The sequence below is a fragment of the Emydura macquarii genome, unplaced genomic scaffold (genome assembly GCF_026122565.2).
Source record: "Emydura macquarii macquarii isolate MOO-44397 ecotype Brisbane River unplaced genomic scaffold, CSIRO-AGI_Emac_v2 contig_383, whole genome shotgun sequence".
NCBI classification, from domain to species: Eukaryota; Metazoa; Chordata; order Testudines; family Chelidae; genus Emydura; species Emydura macquarii.
This window is the reverse complement of record NW_027130520.1, coordinates 8,483,688-8,502,217: the sequence shown is the minus strand read 5'-3', so window position 1 is coordinate 8,502,217 and position 18,530 is coordinate 8,483,688. Positions and strand designations below refer to the sequence as shown.

Genomic DNA, 18,530 nt, shown 5'->3' with positions numbered 1-18,530 from the left:
GGGTGACCCGCGACACGGGGGCAGAGGTCAGAGGTTGCCGTGTCTCGGCCCCGGGGCCCGGCTCCAGCCCCGCCCACGGGTGCGGCCGGCCGGCTCCACCCACCACCAGCGAGGGAGCTTGGCCAGCCCGAGCCCGAGCCCACACCAGCGCGCAACAGCCACGGCTGTCGGTAGGAGGCGGCGAACCACGGTCCCGCGGCGCCGGCTCGCCGAGGCTGGTGCTGCGGCCGCGGCCAGGTGCAGATGAGTGCGGCTCCGGGGGCGCGTGGGCCGGTTTGTGCAGTGGGGTCCCCACCGGCCCCGCCCGTGCGGCCCCTCCTCAGACACGTGCGGTACGAGAACCTGGTGGCAGGGCTGAGCGGCGGCGTTGTCTCCACCCTGGTGCTGCACCCGCTGGACCTGGTGAAGATCCGTTTCGCAGGTGAGGCGGCACCTCGCTTCCCTCCGTCTGCTACAGAGCTGGCACCTTCCCCTGCACTGGCCCTCCAACCCCAGCGCCTGCTGGAACCACTCCCGCTGCGCAAACCGAGGCATATCTGTGGCCCAGCATGGCCCCCTGTCTAGTCTGCCTCTCACCACATGCTTGCCATGCTGCTGGAAAGTTTGTGTTAGCTGCGAAGGGCCGTGATGTGTGCGGCGCCCCCTCCTCCTTCCTCGGACACCGGAAACCAGCCATGTCTCAAGATTTCTGGTGGGAGCAGGGATGGGGACTGCAAATCACAGCAAAACCTGAGCAGCCCGCGTGTCCTGGGATTGAGAGCCTGCTATTAGCACGATGCAGCATAATGCTAAGTGATGCTAAACTTTAACTAATTTTGTTACACTGACTAGATCCAAACCTCCCTCAAAATACACTTACCCTAAATACACCATTAGAACAAGTGTTCACTTATCTTGTTTGGATGTGACAACCAATATTAAATTCTATATGTGTTACATTAACTTCTCCCCAGGCACATAACTAAATAACATCATTAAATCCAATACATTAAGTAGTAGAGGCAACAGAGTATTTAACTCTTTAGCCCCATTGTTGTAGGTTGTGGTGCCTGACAGCAGAGGATGATAAACTGCAATTCTATCATCTTCTGGAGGGATGGTGTCATACTCTTTCAGATGAGCTACAGTTGATATGGCTGGTTTGTTGTTTCTTTGAAGCCTCTATTTTATCACATCAGTTTGTTTATATGTAGGTTAAGAGATGCCTCATTTCTTTACATTTGTCTAAAATGGATTTGTGGATAATTTAATCTCCAAAATTAAATTTAGTGAATTTTTTAAAAGTTTTACAAAATCTTTTTTCAGTAATTTTTAAAAAATGTATGTGTAATTTACTTTTTTGGTTAGGATTTAAACAGTGTGTTATAGTTACATATGGAGCATTGCGCCTATCATATGGACACTGGAAAGTGCAATTGACCAAGAAGAAGCAGAATTGACTTGTTTTATTTTTATTATGAAATGCTCATTGATATACTAACAGCAAATAGCATAGGTGGTGAAAAATAAACTCTAGTTTCAATACTCATAAAGGGTTGGTAAGACAAGATTTTTTCTTTTTTTATCAGGGCAGTGTCCCTTCCTCTAAATCTTGTCTCCTTCCAGCCCTGTCTTATTTTCCCTTACATCTAATATCACATTTTTGCCTTAATTTTGCAATGCTGGAAACTTCTGTTTACCTCGGCCTCGCTATTATTTCTAACTTCCACAGACCCTTCTAAGTTTTGCATTCCATCTTTGCTTATGGGCTTTGACAGTTCTATTTTAGATTGTATTCGTGATTTCCCAAGCCTTGGTTGCTGGCTGTTTCTCAAGAGCTTCCTGGTGTAACTGGAAAAGGGTCTATCCCAAACCACTGAGCTTCCTTCATCAGAATGGGCCCTTCACATGTTCTTTTCTGATTCTCAGAGATAATGCGGGGAATGAGTGTTCTGATGCAGAAAGAAACATAGGCCTTATGCAAGGATAAAAGCTCCTCCTTTTTGCTCCATGTGATTTTCAGTAACCCCTTTATTCCTGCTGTGTGTGGCCACAGGTGGTGGGTTTTAGTCCCTCAACATCACCAATCAACCAGTGACGTTTGAGCTGTCCCGGCTACTGGGATGCCAAATCCATTCCACCCCACCAAGCTGGCTTCTCACCAAAACTGTGTAGATGGGTTGAGGGGACAGTTTTCATTTACCTATACCAGGGCTAAGCCCAGAAAAGTCTCCAGCCTGTGCCTTCAACCGGGACCTGGAGTTAGGGAATGAAAAATCAGGAGTGATTTTTTTAAAAACCTAAACTATTAATTAAAGTGAAAGTTTAGAAACAGGCTTAGGGTAAGAGTGCCCACACCCCAAAGTCTAACTAGGTTTAATTAGGGTAGTTAGGAAACTTTTAAAGTGAAATTAAGATAACATGAGATTAAGACCACCCTAATAATGTAAGTTCTAGGCTCTGACTTCCCTGTTGTTTTGAGGTCCTGCTGAACCAGCCATTTCTTTCTTCAGTCATGGTCTTTGTCACAAAATATGAACATGGGGCAGGTCAGAGAATGGATGTAATAAACAGAAAATGCTGTCTGTGTTTCATTTACCAGACTACCATTTCTGCTGGGGGCATAGTTCCTCTGCATAAGTAGGGCAGGAGGCCACTCTGTGGTTGCAAAACTTTGAGCTGACTTCCTAGTTGTGACAGTCTTAACAGAGTTGGAAAAGTTTGCTTTAGTGTGAAGTTCAGGTCACTCTGAATCTCACCCTCTGGTTCCTACTTTAGAGGTAAATTCTTGGTATTGCAAATACTGTAGCCAGCAGTCTTACAGATTTACATTATAGTAAGAGCAGCAACAACAGCTATCGTGGATATAGTTACGGCTGCACAAACATTTCTGCTAATCTGAAAATCTGTCAAGTCTAAAATTTTCCATATTTTGTCTCTTCTTTAGGTGAATGTCTTTTGAAAGTTTGGGCAAAAACAGCTCAGCTGTTGAGTAGAAAAGGGGGAGGGATACACTTTTCCCATTAAAAAAATATGCAATGCAGCCCAACCTGTGGTGTAGCAGAGAAAAAAAGTTAGAATTTAGCATGGAAATATCTTTTGACTGTTGTGGTGAAAACTGATTTTGAATTGACTGGGTCATGACCTGTTGAAAATCCAAACATGGATGGAACATTTTAAATAGGGGTTTCATGTTAGTCATAATAAAAATTCCAAGGGACCAAAATCTTTTGTGGGGAAAAAATAGTAATTGTAGTGAACCACAAAAATGTCAAAGATTATAGGTTAGATGTAGCATAAACTCGTAGGATATTAAGAAAAAAAGACAAACTCTATCTGTAAAATTGACAAAAAGCTTTAAGTCAAGGCTGCTATTCACCTAAGTACACAGCAACAGTTACCTCTTCAGCAAGAGGTGCTTCTATCCTGTTGACCTGAGGTCTGCAGGAGAACTGCATCAATCCTCTGTAAAGTTCCCGTAATGAGCTCTTACCCTAATTCACATTCACCTTCAGAATACAGCTAATTACTTATGCTGGCAGGTTCACTACAGCTTTCTTTAACGCTGCACATTTCCCTGCTCAGTCTGGAGAAAAAGATACTTGCTTCGTAGTTTTTATACAGCTCAATTCTATACAGCTCAATTCTTTATGGAATGTTGTTTTTTCTAGCGTAATCTCTCTTTTAAATAGTGAGTGATGGATTGGAATTGAGACCAAAATACAATGGAATTCTACACTGTTTGACCACTGTCTGGAAACATGAAGGACTACGTGGCCTGTATCAAGGGGTAACTCCAAACATATGGGGCGCTGGTGCCTCCTGGGGACTCTACTTTTTCTTGTAAGTGGATCTGTAAAATATTCATATTCTTTGCAAAGTGATCCTTGAATGTGGGTTGCACTTGGATTTTGGGGAGATGATGTGGGGGTGCATAAGTATAAATGTTACCTTTTGCCATCACTTGCTATTTTAAGTCTTAGTTAGATTGTAAACTGTTTGGGAGAGCGACCTGTAACTTTTGTAAAGTGTAGTGCATGCCTAGGAGGGTGGTATGGCCTATTGAATAGTGTGGTTAGTGAATTGACACGAGTATTTCTGGTCACCATGTCCTTCAAAATTTTAGAACTAGTAGATCTCATCCTCACACCCCATTTTTATCATAGATTGGAAGAGGGAAAACAAGTTTTCCTGGTTTTTGTTTTTCCAGCTCCCAGTCAGATTCTTAACTTTGACTGAACTAGTCATTAAACTATTTGAATAGACTACAATAGGGGAAAAAAGTCTCTCTGCACCTGCAGAAGAGGGTACTGTCAAAAGCTGTTTCAGCAAACTCAGGTTCCAGGTGCTCAGCCAGTGACTTCAACCACATAGGTGGTTTGACGTTCTTTAAAACTTTGTCAGCAAACACAGAAATGTAGGGCAGTCCACAAGGGAACTCAAGAGGTCATCTAGTGGCTCTCAACCTTTCTAAACTACTGTACCCCTTTCAGGAGTCTGATTTTAGTACTGCCAAGTTTCACTTCACTTAAAAACTACTTCATTACAAAATGAGACCTAAAAATACAAAAGCGTCACAGCACTCTATTACTGAAAAATTGCTTACATTCTCATTTTTGCCATATAATTATAAAATAAATCAATTGGAATATAAATATTATTCTTACATTTCAGTGTATAGTGTATATAGAGCAGTATAAACAAGTCATTGTCTTCATGAAATTTTAGTTTATATTGACTTCACTAGTGCTTTTTAGGTACCTGTTGTGAAACTAGGCAAATATCTAGATGTGTAGATGTATCCCCTGGAAGACCTATGCCTACCCCCAGGGATACATGTATCCCTGGTTGAGAACCACTCATCTAGTCCATCTACCCATGCTTAGGTAGGACCAAGTATACCTAGACCATTTCTGACCGTTGTTTGTCTAACGTGTTCTTAAAAACCTTCCATGGCAGGGATGCCATAACTTCCATAACCTATTCTAATATTTAACTTCCTTATAGTTAGCAAGTTTTTCTTAATATCTAACCTAAATCTCCCTTGTTGTAGCTTAAGCTGATTGCTTCTTGCTCTACCATCGGTGGATATGGAGAACAATCAATTACCATCCTCTTTATAATAGTGATTAACATTATTTAAACACTGTTGTGTTTTGTGTCTTACTCTCCCCCCCCCCCCGGCTGGGTTGATTTGGCATGATTTGTTTTTGTCAAATCTATGTTGGCTGTGGTGTATTATCCTATTATTCTCTAGCCGCTTACAAAATTGATAGTTTTATAAATTTGTTCCAGTATCTTTCCAGGTATCAAAGTTAGGCTCACTGCTCTGTAATTCATTGGGTCCTCTTTGTTTGCTTTTTAAAGATAGGTACCATATTTGCCCTTTTCCAATCCTGTGGTATCTCAGCTTTCTGTAATGAGTTCTTGAAGATATTCACTAACGGTTCTGAGATTGCTTCGGCTAGTTCCTTAAGTGCTCTAGGATGAATTTCATCAGGCCCTGCTAACCTGAATTGATCTAACCTATCTGAATATTCTTTAACTGGTTCTCTTCCTATTCTGGCTTGTGTGCTTTTCACTGTTGTAAATGTTCTGTTAAGCATCTGGTCACAAGTAACCATTTTAGTGAAGACTGGCGCAAAATAGGCATTAAAGAGCTCAGCCTCCGTTATTAGCTCTCCTTCACTGCAAGTAGCGGACCTACTCTTTTGCCTTCTTCTTTCTCTTGCTCCTAATGTATTTATAGAACCGCTTTTTATTGCCTTTTATGTCCCTCGCTAGGTGTAATTCACATTGTGCCTTAGCCTTTCTGATCTTGTCTCTATGTGCTTGCACTGTTCTTTTGTACTCATCCTATGTCATTTTTTCATGTTTCTACTTTTTGTCAGATTCCCTTTTGATTTTCAGGTCATTAAAGAGCTCCTAATTGAGCCATATTGGCCTCCTAATATTCTTTTTAGCTTTCCTGGGCATCATGATAGTATATTGTGCCTTTAATATGGTCTCTTTGAGAAATTGCCAGCTCTCCTGAACTCCTTTAACATGTACTGCTTACTTTTTTATGTATGTTTATTTATGTTTTGCGGTTATAATTTCAAATGTAATTTTAAATTAAAAAAATCCAATTTTTAATCTAAATCAGATTCTTTGGGGTTTTTTATTATTTATTTTTATTCATTCTGACTGGGATTCAGAGATCTGGATTACATTTCTGGCTCTGCCACTGGCCCACTGGGTTATGTTGGACAAATTACTGCCCCTCTGTGCCGCAGGTTCCCTATCTGTAAAATGGGGTGCGGGTCTGGTAATGAATTGACCTCCCTTGTAAAAGGCTTTGAGATCTGATGGAAAGTACTGTATAAGAGCTAGGTTTTATTAAATATTAAATAACTTCACTTAGCTTGTCTTATGTCAGCAGAGAGAGGTGAATAGCAGGTTCCCCAAGGTTCTGTACTAGTACCTGTGCAATTCAGCATATTCATTAATGATCTGGAAATGGGAGTGAACTGTGAAGTGGTAAAGTTTGCTGATGATACAAAATGATTCTAGACAGTTAAGTCCAAAGGAGATTGCCCAGTTACAAAGGGATCTCACAAAACTGGGTGACTGGGCAAAGAAATGGCAAATGAAATGAGATCTTGGAGTCAGCGTGGAAAGTTCTCTGAAAACTTCCATGCAGCAGCAATCTGAAAGGCTATAAGTATATTAGGAACTATTAGGAAGGGGATAGAAAATAAGGCAGACGATGATATGCCACTTGATAAATCCATGATGGGCTGATACATTGGATATCTCAAGAAGGATGTAGTGCAACAGGAAAAGGTTCAGAAAAGAGCAACAAAGATAATCAGGGGTATGGAGTGGCTTCCATATGAGACGAGACAAAAGATTGGAGCTGTTCATCTTGGAAAGGAAAATACTAAGGAGGATATGAGAGAGCTCTATAAAATCATGAATGGTGCAGAGGAAGTGAATAGAAAAATGTTATTTACCCTTTCACACTATCCAAAAACAAGGAGTCACCCAATGAAAGTAGTAAACAACAAGTTTAACACAAACAAGAGGACATACTTTTCTCAAGACGCCCAGTTATTGTGGAAGTTATTGCCATGGGTTGTTATGATGGCCAAAAGTATAACTGGGTTCAAAAAAGAATTGGATAGGTTCATGGAGACTAGGTCCATTAATGGTTATTAGCTAAGATGATCAGGGACACAACCCCGTGCTCAGGGTGACCCTAAACCTGTGACCACCAGAACCCAAAAGTGGAGGACAGGACGGGGTGCATCACTGTGTAATAGCCCTATTCTGTACTTTCCCCCTGAAGCTCAGGTACAGGCCACTGTTGGAGATAGAACACTGAGCAAGATGGATCATGGTCTGACCCAATATGGCAGCTCTCATAGTCAAATATCATTAATCTTTTTTTCTAGAACCTGAAACAATTTATGCTAAATAGAAAATAAGAATCTAAACTTGGACAGATATTAGGAATTAAATAGGTACTTTAAATTATTTAGTCTGCTGAAGCTGAAAGCATTTAAGACATGCGTAAAGAACTCTGTGTGTCCAAGTCAGCTTCTCAGAATTTCTTGTGAGCTGATGGTTTTTTGCTCTTTGAGGCTTTTTCTTCAATGCAAAGTGTCTTAAATTTGTTCATTAACTATATAATGGTAAACTGATTCCATGCTGTCCCAAACTGATTCAAAGTAGAGAAGAATTATGTGCTACAACTGTGCAAAAGTGATCTACTGATTATCTAGAGCTTATTCTCTTTTCATTTCCACCTTTTCACCTCCCAGTGAACGTTCACTCAAAATCCAGAATGCAGACCAGAGGGCATGAGGTCAATCCAGCCAAACAAGATTGACGGAGTGCTAGAAAATAGATACCTATAGCCTAGGTTTTATGTCCTAAATGATCTGTATTTCCTTTATTCTATCTAAATATACTTTACCTCTTCCAGCTATAATGCCATCAAAGCCTACAAGAAGGAAAGAAAGCTGGAAAGTCTTGGTGCAACCGAACACCTAGTGTCAGCTGCTGAGGCCGGTGAGGAAAATGCAAACAAGATTAATGTTTACCTCTAGCCTGTCCATATGCTGTTTTTGCCTTTGTCTGTCAATGTTGCTTTTTCTTCCAGATGGCAAGTGCAAGTGTTTCAGTCCAGCCGCATTCACTTATAAATTAATAAATAATTTAATAATGTTTGGCTGGATAGCTATGAGTTCTACATTTTTATTCATAAATAGCAACAGCTAAAATGTTTTGTGGCTGCATAGGCCTCTTTTCCTAATATTTTATACAAATTTTAATGCGTAAACTATATGCAGCTGTGCAATAAGACCAAAGTTTAGTAAACATGTCCTGATAATATATTAGTATTAATTCTGAGCACTTAGAAGACACACACAAGCAGATATATAGGGCCCAATCCTGCACCCACTGAATCAGTGCAATAACTTCATTGGCTTTAATGAGCATTGAATTGCACTTGTAGTGTCAATAAGATCTGGAATTCAGATCCATTTTATTCTTAAAGTATTAAATATATCTGAATTCCAGATCTTATCGACACTACTGGTCCAATCCAATGCTCAAAATACCTTACCTACAAAATACAAATATCTGATCTCTTCAGTTTTTAATCTAAATCATTCCTAATGTTCTTGTACACATTTCTCTGATATAGATGTTAATCTTGGAGCTTTGGAAACGATCTTGTTGTACTACAACATTCCTTTAATATTTAGATAAGGGAGACATCCTACACATTAAATTGTATCATTAGTTTACGGTCCTATGACTTTAAGTAAACTGTAAAGTTACATCAGGTTGATCATTCTGAGAGAACTAGGTGATTCATTACATGGACACTTTATTTCTGTGCACTCTTGTTTAATTTTGAAAATCTGTGTACCAGAAGGCTAAACTGAGAGCTTTATTTTATATGTGCTTTAATTATCTCTTATTATGTTTAGATTCCACCATTTGGACCATGGTGGAGTAAAAGAGGATATATCCACTGGCCCCAATGCAAGGGGTACACAATTTCCTATAGTCTGTAGCATGCACCTCTGGACAGACTCTTCAAATTGTACCAGCTTCCCCTCCTACTCCGTGTTCAGCAGAACTGGGGCAGTAGGATTTGGCCCTCAAAGTTGAGAGGGAAAGAGTGGGCTGCTTAAATTTTGCTTGTTAAGTAATATAAGTACTCTTTTATAGGATGGTTGTATGTTGTTGTAGAAAGGTCTGTTTGTTGTACTGAACTGAACAAATTGGTACAAACTTTCAGAGCTGACATTCATAATATTAGTCTAACTTCCATCTGTTCTTAGGAGTCATGACCCTCTGTATCACAAACCCAATATGGGTAACGAAGACACGGCTTGTGTTACAATATGATGCTGGCATTGATTCATCAAAGCGCCAGTACAAAGGAATGTTTGATGCTCTTGTGAAGATATACAAGCTGGAAGGTGTACGTGGTTTATACAAGGTAATATAATTTGAGATAATGGATAGGAATTCTGGAATTTATCCTAGGTGTAATAGCACTATGGCTTTTGTGGAATTGGAAAGTTGTTACATATAAAAGCTACCCTTCATTGTCTCATAAGTCTATTTCTGTGTCACCAGAGGATTGCAGCAAAAAAGGCTTATAATGGTAAGTAAAGGTTGCAGAAGGATAAGCAGTAGTGAAAGTAGAAGGAGGAATGTTATTAAGTACACTGACAAAAGCATTGTGGGCTAAAATTCAGATGAGCAGAATATAACAGAAATGGAAACGTTTTTTTTATTTAAATTTTATTTAATATTTATTTTATTTAATGTTTGACATTTTTCCTCTGTAGTAGTATCTTCTAGTCGCTGGAGGAGAGAGCATAATTTCTAGGGCAACTGATGCTGTTACTGATCAAACTGTTCGCCTCCATCCAATCCCATCTCTTTGCCTGTCTTTTTGACATCTCATGAATATCCAACCATCATCTTAAATGCAGTACGACTGAAACATTTATTAATCTTCCCTCCATTACTATGAACAATAGTGCAGTCACATCCCTCATCCCATTCCCAGTCATCTGTAAACCCCATTCCCTGTAATCTCTCATCTTCATCTCTGGATCCACACATTTTGTAGGATTTTAAATTTGGCTACAATTACTATGGCTACACAACTGCAAATGTGGCTCTCTTATTCTCTCCATGTGAGAATTTATTTAGGGAAACAAAATAACAGCTAGATTTGAACTTCACTCTGCCTCCTTTCCTTCCGGCCATGACATTAGGACAACAGTCATCAATACCCTGGAGACCTGAAGAACTCTGGTTCTTCTAATTCAACTAATGTGGAAGAACAGGATTATTGGCTCTTAGCAACTATGGATAGGTTACTGAACATTCACTTCCACAGTTTACTGAAGGAAATCTGATCCCAGTACTCTGAGATTGTTATAGCAGGTACAAATGAATGCCAAGTTCTAATAACTCTGAAACAAGATATTTCACTTACTCCGTGATGTGAAGTTGCTGGGATTCTTTGGTGTGTTTGGATAAATGTCTGTTCTGTTCCATGTAGGTCAATTCTGATTTCTTGCATCTGTTAAGACTTCTTAAATTGTTTCATTGGGTTGCTTTTCAAATTTTCCATGTGTTTTAGTATGTGTCTTGGCCGTGGACGTTTCTCTCTAGTGCTAACTTTACCTGCAAAAGTAGGAATTCAAGCAAGGTACTTCCTTTGAAAGAGTCAGTTATATGCCTATAATAGCTGTTATCTAACAAACTATCTGCACTAAGCAACTTTTGTTTCAGATTAGGGTTGTCTCAGTCTGTTGTATTTTAGTATAGAGTACTTCAGGCCTTTTTTTAAAGAGACTAAAGCACAGGATGGCTTCCCCCTCTGTGTGCCATGTTTGAAGCTTTGCCAAGTTTTGTTTAGCATGCACTAGGCACTGTGTGACTCAGAAACACAAATCTGTATTTTGTATTTTCTTCAGATAACCATTTTTGCAGATGAATAAGGTACATTTCCTCATGCTGCACAGCTGAGTCTAACCGGTTCTTACCTCTCGTATTTCACTGCCTCTGTTTCTCTTCTTTAGTTTGTGGCTGCAGTCTTCCTCTGGTGGATGAGGGACTTGGAATTTAGCTCTCCCCAGCCAAACCACAATAGGAGTTCTCCTGTCTGGACTCTAATTATCCCAAAAGTAAAATGCTTATCTTTCACACCTCACTGAAACAGGGTTGCCCTTCCAGGAACTGCAGTTTCTTTTGCTGTCCCTGAGACGGAGCTTTCTCTTTATCCTGTTGTGCAGATGGCCTTGCATCCAGGTCTCAGCCCAGGTCTCAGCCCAGGTCTCAGCCCTGCCTGGGATTAGTAGTTCATTTGCCCTGTTGACACAGGGTTCCTCAATAACTTGCCCTCCCTGAACTAAACCATTTCTTTCATGATCCTTTCCAGGTCCAATCAGAAGTTACTCTGTTGATGCAGAGTGAAGGGGGCTTCATTCAATCCAGCTTGGGGCCCCAAATTAAGCGCAAGTGCTTAGTGCCAGGTTTCAAGCCTGCACCCTTACTGTATTGCCTGAGGCCTTTTCCTTCAGATGCTTGACCCCAGGGTTCTGTTCTTTTCACCTGCTTGTTTCTCTAATCCACCCACTAGGTTGCTTCTTTGGTGGAGAGACCAGAGAGAGAGGCTATGCCACGCTGAAGCAAGAACAGCTCTCTGTTTATAGCCCCTCATGATATGCCCTGCCCATCAGCTCCTCCTGGAAACTTCATCTCCCAGAATTCTCTTGTTTGAAAGAGTTGAGGTCCAGTAACCAGCAAGCCGATCTTGCCAGCTCTTAGAGAATCCAGCACAGTAGTCCCAGCCCTGCGTATTTCCAAATCATGATTTAGGCCCTAACATATTATGAGATTGACTTAAAAATCTTGAGATTTAAAATATACTAATTTTTTGGTTCTCTTTATTTAACCTTGAGACTTCAAAGTTCATGTTCTCTAGTTTTTCTCCATAACCATTAAGGGTAAAAACTTAAATTAAAAAAACAAAAACAAAAAACAGATTCTCATAATTGCAAGGCCCTGGGAGCAGGGCTTTTAAGAAAAACACCAAATATTGTGAAACTCACAGTAAAATCACTTGAGTTAGCATGCCAGCTATGTAGCCCATTTTTTCCTTAGATTAAAGCTGCTGATTACATGTCCTGTTGACAATGGATTTATTGTTAAACATATCTTGAAGAGACTACAGCAGAGGGTTTTTAAATCTCATGCCTTGGCTATTGCAGTCACCTCCTGTGGCCTTGGTGCCTCCAAACTCGCATCCTTCAGGTTCATCCTAGTTCAGTGGTGAGCTGATAGCAGCAATTAGAAATAAAAAGCAATATGTAAGAAATGGAGAAGGAGGGAATAGATGGCGGCGTCCCTTATCCATTTTCTACACTTCATAATTTGTAATGTATTGATTCCAAAAAATACCAGGGAAGAATCCATGGTTGGCAGGGCTAAGGATAATAAGAAGGTGTTTTTAATTATATTAGGAACAAAATCCTAGCAATAGTATAAATCCATGGAAATGGCTTAATTTTTTTGATGATGATGGAGAAAGGGAAGAAGTGTTCAATAAATATTTCTGTTATGTATTTGGAAAGAAGCGGGATGATGTACTCCTGTCACATGAGGATGATGAAATACTTACCAGTCAACTAGTAACTGAGGATGTTAAACAACATCTGCTAGTGATAAACATGTCTGGTTGCAAGTTGTCCAAGCCTGCTGATGTAAGAATCCTAAAATAGTTGGCTAAGGAAATCTGGCCCACTGATGTTCTTTTTATCAGTAACCTTAAATAGCAGGGAAATTCCAGAGGACTGGAAGAGTGCTAAATTTGTGCCAATATTCAAAAAAGGGCAAATGGGATGATCTGGGTAACTATAGGTTGATTAGCCTGACATCAATATCTGGCAAAATAGTGGAAAAGCTGATATGGGATTCAGCTGATAAAGTAGTAAAAGATAGTAATATAACTAATGGTTTTATGGAAAATAGGTCTTGTCAAACCTGACATCATTCCTCATCTTTGAGATTCCAAGTTTGGTTGACAAAGGTATCTGCATAGATATAATATACTTAGTACCGCACTATATTCTCATTACAAATTAGCAGTATAAAGTATCTGTAGAGTTCACATTACATGGATTAAGAACTGGATAACTGATGGATCTCAAAAAGTAGTCAATGAGGAATTGCTTAATGTGTTGGGGTGATTCTAGTGAGATTCTGCAGAGATTGATAGCAGGCCTAATGTTGTTTAATATTTTCATCAGCAATAAATATACATGTCAGTGATCAGGCTGGTGGCTGTGGCAGCTGAACTGTCTGTCGGGCAGTCACTGCCTTCATAGTGGCATGGCAGGCCTTGTCGGAGCCCACCTTGAGGGAGTTTCCCAATTGAGGATTGGGAAAATTGAAAAAAAGTTGATCTGTGAGGGGAGCCGGATGCTCCATTCCTCTGTTGCTCTCTGCTGCCCTCTCCACTGTGACTTCAAAGGGAGGGACTACCTCCACCGTCTCTCTCAGCTGTTTGCAGGGTAGTAGCCATGCTGGTCCCAGGATATTAGAGACATGAGGTGGGTGTGGTATTTTATTTAATTTAGAAGTGTTCTGTGTAAGCTGGAAAGCTTGTCTCCCCAACAGAAGTTGGTGCAATAAAAGATATCGCCTCACCCACTTTGTCTAACTAAATGGTCACCCCAGAGGATACAGAACCATCTCTTCTCTCCAGGTCTCTGGGTTAGAGAACTAATCAGAGCTTCCCTATGTTGGGACATCGGGGGCCACTGGTTTAATTCCTTCCCTCCAGCTTGGAGGTCACCTAGCAACAGGGCAGCAACACTTGTGGGATGCAATCTTGGGCCCTGGGCCAGATAAGTTTCACCTCCCTTCTGGCAGGGAGGTTGGGGGCGTTACAGCTGTAAGCTGTTTGTGGCAGGGGTTGACATTTGTTTTTATGGTGTCTAGCACAATAGGGCCCAACCTGGTTGTAGCCTTTAGGTTTTACAAGACTATAAATGTATGAGTTGTGCGTACTGGGAGGGGAGCGCAGAGCATATGTTGGAATAAGCTGATGCAAGCAGGTTGTCTAGCTTTCAAGGGTTGCAGTTTAACCTGTTTTTTAAAATAAAAATGTTTTAGGGATTTGTGCCTGGTCTGTTTGGAACTTCACATGGAGCACTTCAGTTCATGGCATATGAAGATCTGAAATTGAGATACAATAAACATAGAAACAGACTTTCGGATGCAAAATTGGTAAGCTGACTTGAAATGGAGACATGTATTTTATAGTATGTGAGCATATGGAAACCAGAACTGTATGTTTAGAACACAGGTCAAATGAGATTGTACTGTTTCTGTAACTGCCACAAACTACCAATTTTATTAGCAATTAATGTTATATTAAGTTCTGGCAAATCACATTAGAAAAAGAAGGAAAATATTTCCCCAACACACACACACACACACACTTTCAACTTTTGGTACAAATTACCTCATCACAAGCCAATTAACACTGGGTTTTTCATGCTGGAGAAATCCAGTTTTCATTTGTAGTTTTGAGAACTTGAGAATTATTGTTTGTTTTAAAATTAACTTTTCCTTTGCGAGAATGCTTGTAGTTCCACAAATATAAACACATTAAAAAGTAACTGTACCAAAAAAATAATTTATAACTTACTTTTTAAGGTACTACTTAAGCGTGCTATTACACTTGTGGTATAAGTGAGAAGATCCAGTATAACTAGTTTTTACACCAAAATAGGTACCTCTAACACTAGTATTAATAAACATTAGCACTTGTTGGAATTTGTGTACACTTCTAGAAAAAATATCTTGAGTACGGTTCATGCTTTAAAAAGCAGTTTGATAGTTCCTAGTATTTTAATTAGTTGTCTGTAATTTGACTTAAACTAACATTGGTAACTTTCTTATCATTTTAGAATGCTTTAGAATACATTACGATGGCAGCTCTATCCAAAATATTTGCTGTGTCAGCAACATACCCATATCAAGTAGTGCGAGCTCGTCTTCAGGATCAACATAATAGGTATTCTGGAATGGTTGATGTTATTCGCAGGACATGGAGGTAGGCAAAGAAGTAAAAATGCAATTCCTCTGTGAAAATGACATCTCCTTAATCAACAGATCTGCCCCCAGTGTGTAGTCAGAGTTTGGTTAGCTGTGTTGGTTCTGCAGGGCCAAGTGTGAATTGGATTCTGTTCCTCCTAGTGCACCATCTACTCAACAGATTTATTTACTTAGGGCTTGTCTTCACGTACACCGGTGCAGCTGCACCACTGTAGCGCTTTAGTGAAGTTGGAGTGCTCCCATATGCATAGTTAATCCACATCTCTGAGAGGCAGTAGCTGTGTCGACAGGAGACGGTCTCCCGTTGACATAGCACTTTCTACATGGAGGGGGTTAGATCAGTATAACTACATCACTCGGGTGTGGATTTTTCACACCCCTCAGTGACTTAGTTATACTGCTATCGGTCTGTAGTGTAGACCTGGACTTAATTAAATATGTACAAATTCTTTGTAATCAGTGGGGTTGCACAGGTGTTGTCAAGGGCTAGAATTTGAAGACAATGGGTAGGTTTAAGACTGTATATTGGGGCTACAGAGAAGGCATCCTGGGGTTCCACGTTTGTTTGACTCAGTGATTTTTTCATTCAGATGTGCTTAAAAATGCTTTTCTCCCTCTCTCGAAAGGAAAGAAGGAGTTCATGGATTTTACAAAGGAATCCTCGCCAATGTGATCAGAGTGACTCCTGCCTGCTGTATTACTTTTGTAGTGTATGAAAATGTATCTCAATTTTTGCTTCATTTTAGTAAAGAGAATAATTAAATTAATGCTAGGAGTTTGCAGCAAAAGGAGTTTACTGTCCTTTATTTGAAACGTGTAATCAGAGAAGTATTACACAACCTCTTGCTTGAGATTGTGAACTGCTCCAGTAATCAAGAATTTGGAGATCAGAACAACCTGAACTGCCTTCTCTTCTATTGGAGCTCCCCTTGCCCCTTTATTTCCTTCTTCTCTGTGAATCAGCAGCCTCTGCCTGAAACAGCTGCCCACATCCCAACCTTAAAACAGCACAGTGACTGGATAAAGGCTGCCTTGGACCATCTCTGTCCTTGGATGAACTGATCTCTCTAAATGAGTCACAAGAAAGGAAAGGCAGCTAAATTCTTTCCTGTACAAGAGCAAGAAGCTGATGATATCCAGGGATAGTCGAATGTCGTACAGACATCAAAAGTTATGACAGGGTCATTGAAGTGGATGGACGTGTTCAGACAAAGATTTGTTTAACAAATGGTTTGATGCTTTTGCTCTAGTTTTTTTAAATAACATAGCAGTTTTCAAAGTCTTATCTTAAGCATGGTTATTTCAGAATGTTGGTCATATTTATTCAGAGTAGTATTGCTTGACACCATAGTAGACATGCATGCATCCATATTAGTCTTCCACTATAAGCACTATGCATGGGAGAATTTATCTTCTTTTTATAAAAAAAAAAAAAAAAAAAAAGCCACCTTGCCTCTTAATTTAATGGAGCAATTGTCATAACTTGTGTCAGCACTTTTCCCAATGAACAAAGATTACAGGGCATTTTATAGAAGAACATTTGAAACATAGCAGTGGCATCTCAGGGGTCAGAATCAAGATAAATGCTTTTCAGAGTTAGCAGACCTTGGTTTTTCTTAATTCTGCATCAGGAAAATTCATTGTTTACAAATATCCATGCCTGTAACTACAGCATGAAAGCATTCAATTGTTTTGTATAAAGTATCAAATGAGAGGCAGGAGTTAATACATCTAAATGCAAGAATTATTCAACTTGTAAGTTAAGTAACTTGGAGCCAAGCAACTGATTTGCATTCTCTATTGCTCAGGAAATTGATTTATTCTGAAAGCTCATCCTTTCATAGCAAGCTAACCTAACCTGTGAGTTCTTTATACATAATTAATTTGGATTGGAGGAATTGGTTTCATTTTATGAGGCTGGAATTTAGGACATTGTCCCTTCAATTTCCTCTCAAATTTTGAATTAAGAATGCTCAGCATTTTAACTTTTACAATCTTAAAAGTGTATTGCTTATTTTCTTCAGAACCTGGCTCTGACAAAGTACTGCTTTAAAATAAGTTAAGATAACCTGAATCTAAAGATGTGCAGTTTTTTTCTTTTTAATTCTAGGGAAAACTATTCATTACACTTGTGCATGTTATACATGCTTTTGTGACTTTTCTTTTGGTTTGTCTCTTCAGTGCAAAATTTGAGTTCTTTGTAACCACTTAGCTTTCTTATTCTTACGTCGTAGTAATTTAAAAGAGCCCTACTTTTGTGGATACTATCATTTGACAGCTGCATTTTGGAGTGAATACTGAGAATGCTCCAGTTAGCTATGAGAAATGCTGAATGATCAACATGGTCATTTTATCTCATCTTGTTAGACTGAACACATCACCTTTTGTGGTGTGATTGGCTTCTACCACTTGCAAACTATTCTGAAGGCCATATAGTATGAGGCATTTGAGCGTACCTTTAAATATTTATTTTTTCTATTCTTAGTAATGTAATGCACTTAATACTTTTGTGCTGCTGATTTATAATTATCTTAGCACCAAAGTGATAAGTGGTGATTAAGTAAACTAATTGGTTGGTAAAATGAAACACCTTAATAATTAAGGTAAATTGTTTGTTATAGTAAAATTGTCCAATATCTTTAGTCTTCTTCAGCACTAACTTTCATACTGAAAATAAATTGGGTGTTGAGAACCTCTTAATGAATTATTTAATTTAGTAGGGAAAAAGCCCCAATGGCATGCTGAAAACTAATCTTTTAAAATGAGGTATTTTATGCTCATTATCAGCCCTAATCCAATTCTCATGGAAATCAATAGGAGTTGGATCATCTAGTGCTCCAGTAGTACAATCAGGTTCATATGATGTGACTTGATGCTTTTAAGTAATGCTCTTGAAATCTAAAATGAAGAATGAAGTCTAGTCTTTTCTCCATAGATGTTACTTTAATGTCTGACTGTCAAGTTAATCTAGTGCACCTGTGTCATAATAGCCATATAAAAAAACCCTTTACATTTTGCTGACAATAAATAGCCTGGATTGTTTGCTCTTTTTGTAAAAGATCTTATTTATTTAACACACAAAAGGTTTAATCTACAGTTTTTACAAAGATGGCAGATATTCAGTCCAAATTATCATAAAACTGGACAAGCTTGTTTCTAATATTTGTTTGAAAATTATATGGTAGAAGAACTTGTTAGGTGTGTTTAACAGTGATGTGGCTACATGTTAAACATTGTGGCTGGAAAAATTCAACTACGGTCTTTGTAAGCAAGTTTGTGCATTCTGGCCAGACGCTTACAAAGCTCTATAGAAATATTCAATTTCAAAATAAGTTGTACAAAACGTGTTTTAAAAAAAAATTGATATGAGAGTTTGGGAACGATGGGCTATAAGCAGGTTT

The 18,530-nt window shown here is 39.3% G+C and overlaps 1 protein-coding gene across 2 annotated transcripts; it reads left to right on the top strand.

The window, feature by feature from the left end:
* The first annotated feature begins 32 nt into the window (after positions 1–32).
* Positions 33–15,917, top strand: SLC25A32 (solute carrier family 25 member 32). 2 transcript variants are annotated; one of them, XM_067537352.1, is made up of 7 exons: positions 33–421; positions 3,672–3,822; positions 7,949–8,034; positions 9,321–9,481; positions 14,182–14,295; positions 14,982–15,127; positions 15,761–15,917. In XM_067537352.1, the coding sequence occupies exons 1-7, from the start codon at positions 244–246 to the stop codon at positions 15,843–15,845; spliced, it is 921 nt and encodes a 306-aa protein (XP_067393453.1). In that variant the 5' UTR covers positions 33–243; the 3' UTR covers positions 15,846–15,917. The 2 variants fall into 2 exon arrangements, with proteins under 2 accessions (XP_067393453.1, XP_067393452.1); XM_067537351.1 differs by having other exon boundaries at positions 49–421; positions 15,756–15,917.
* The last annotated feature ends 2,613 nt before the right edge of the window (positions 15,918–18,530 follow it).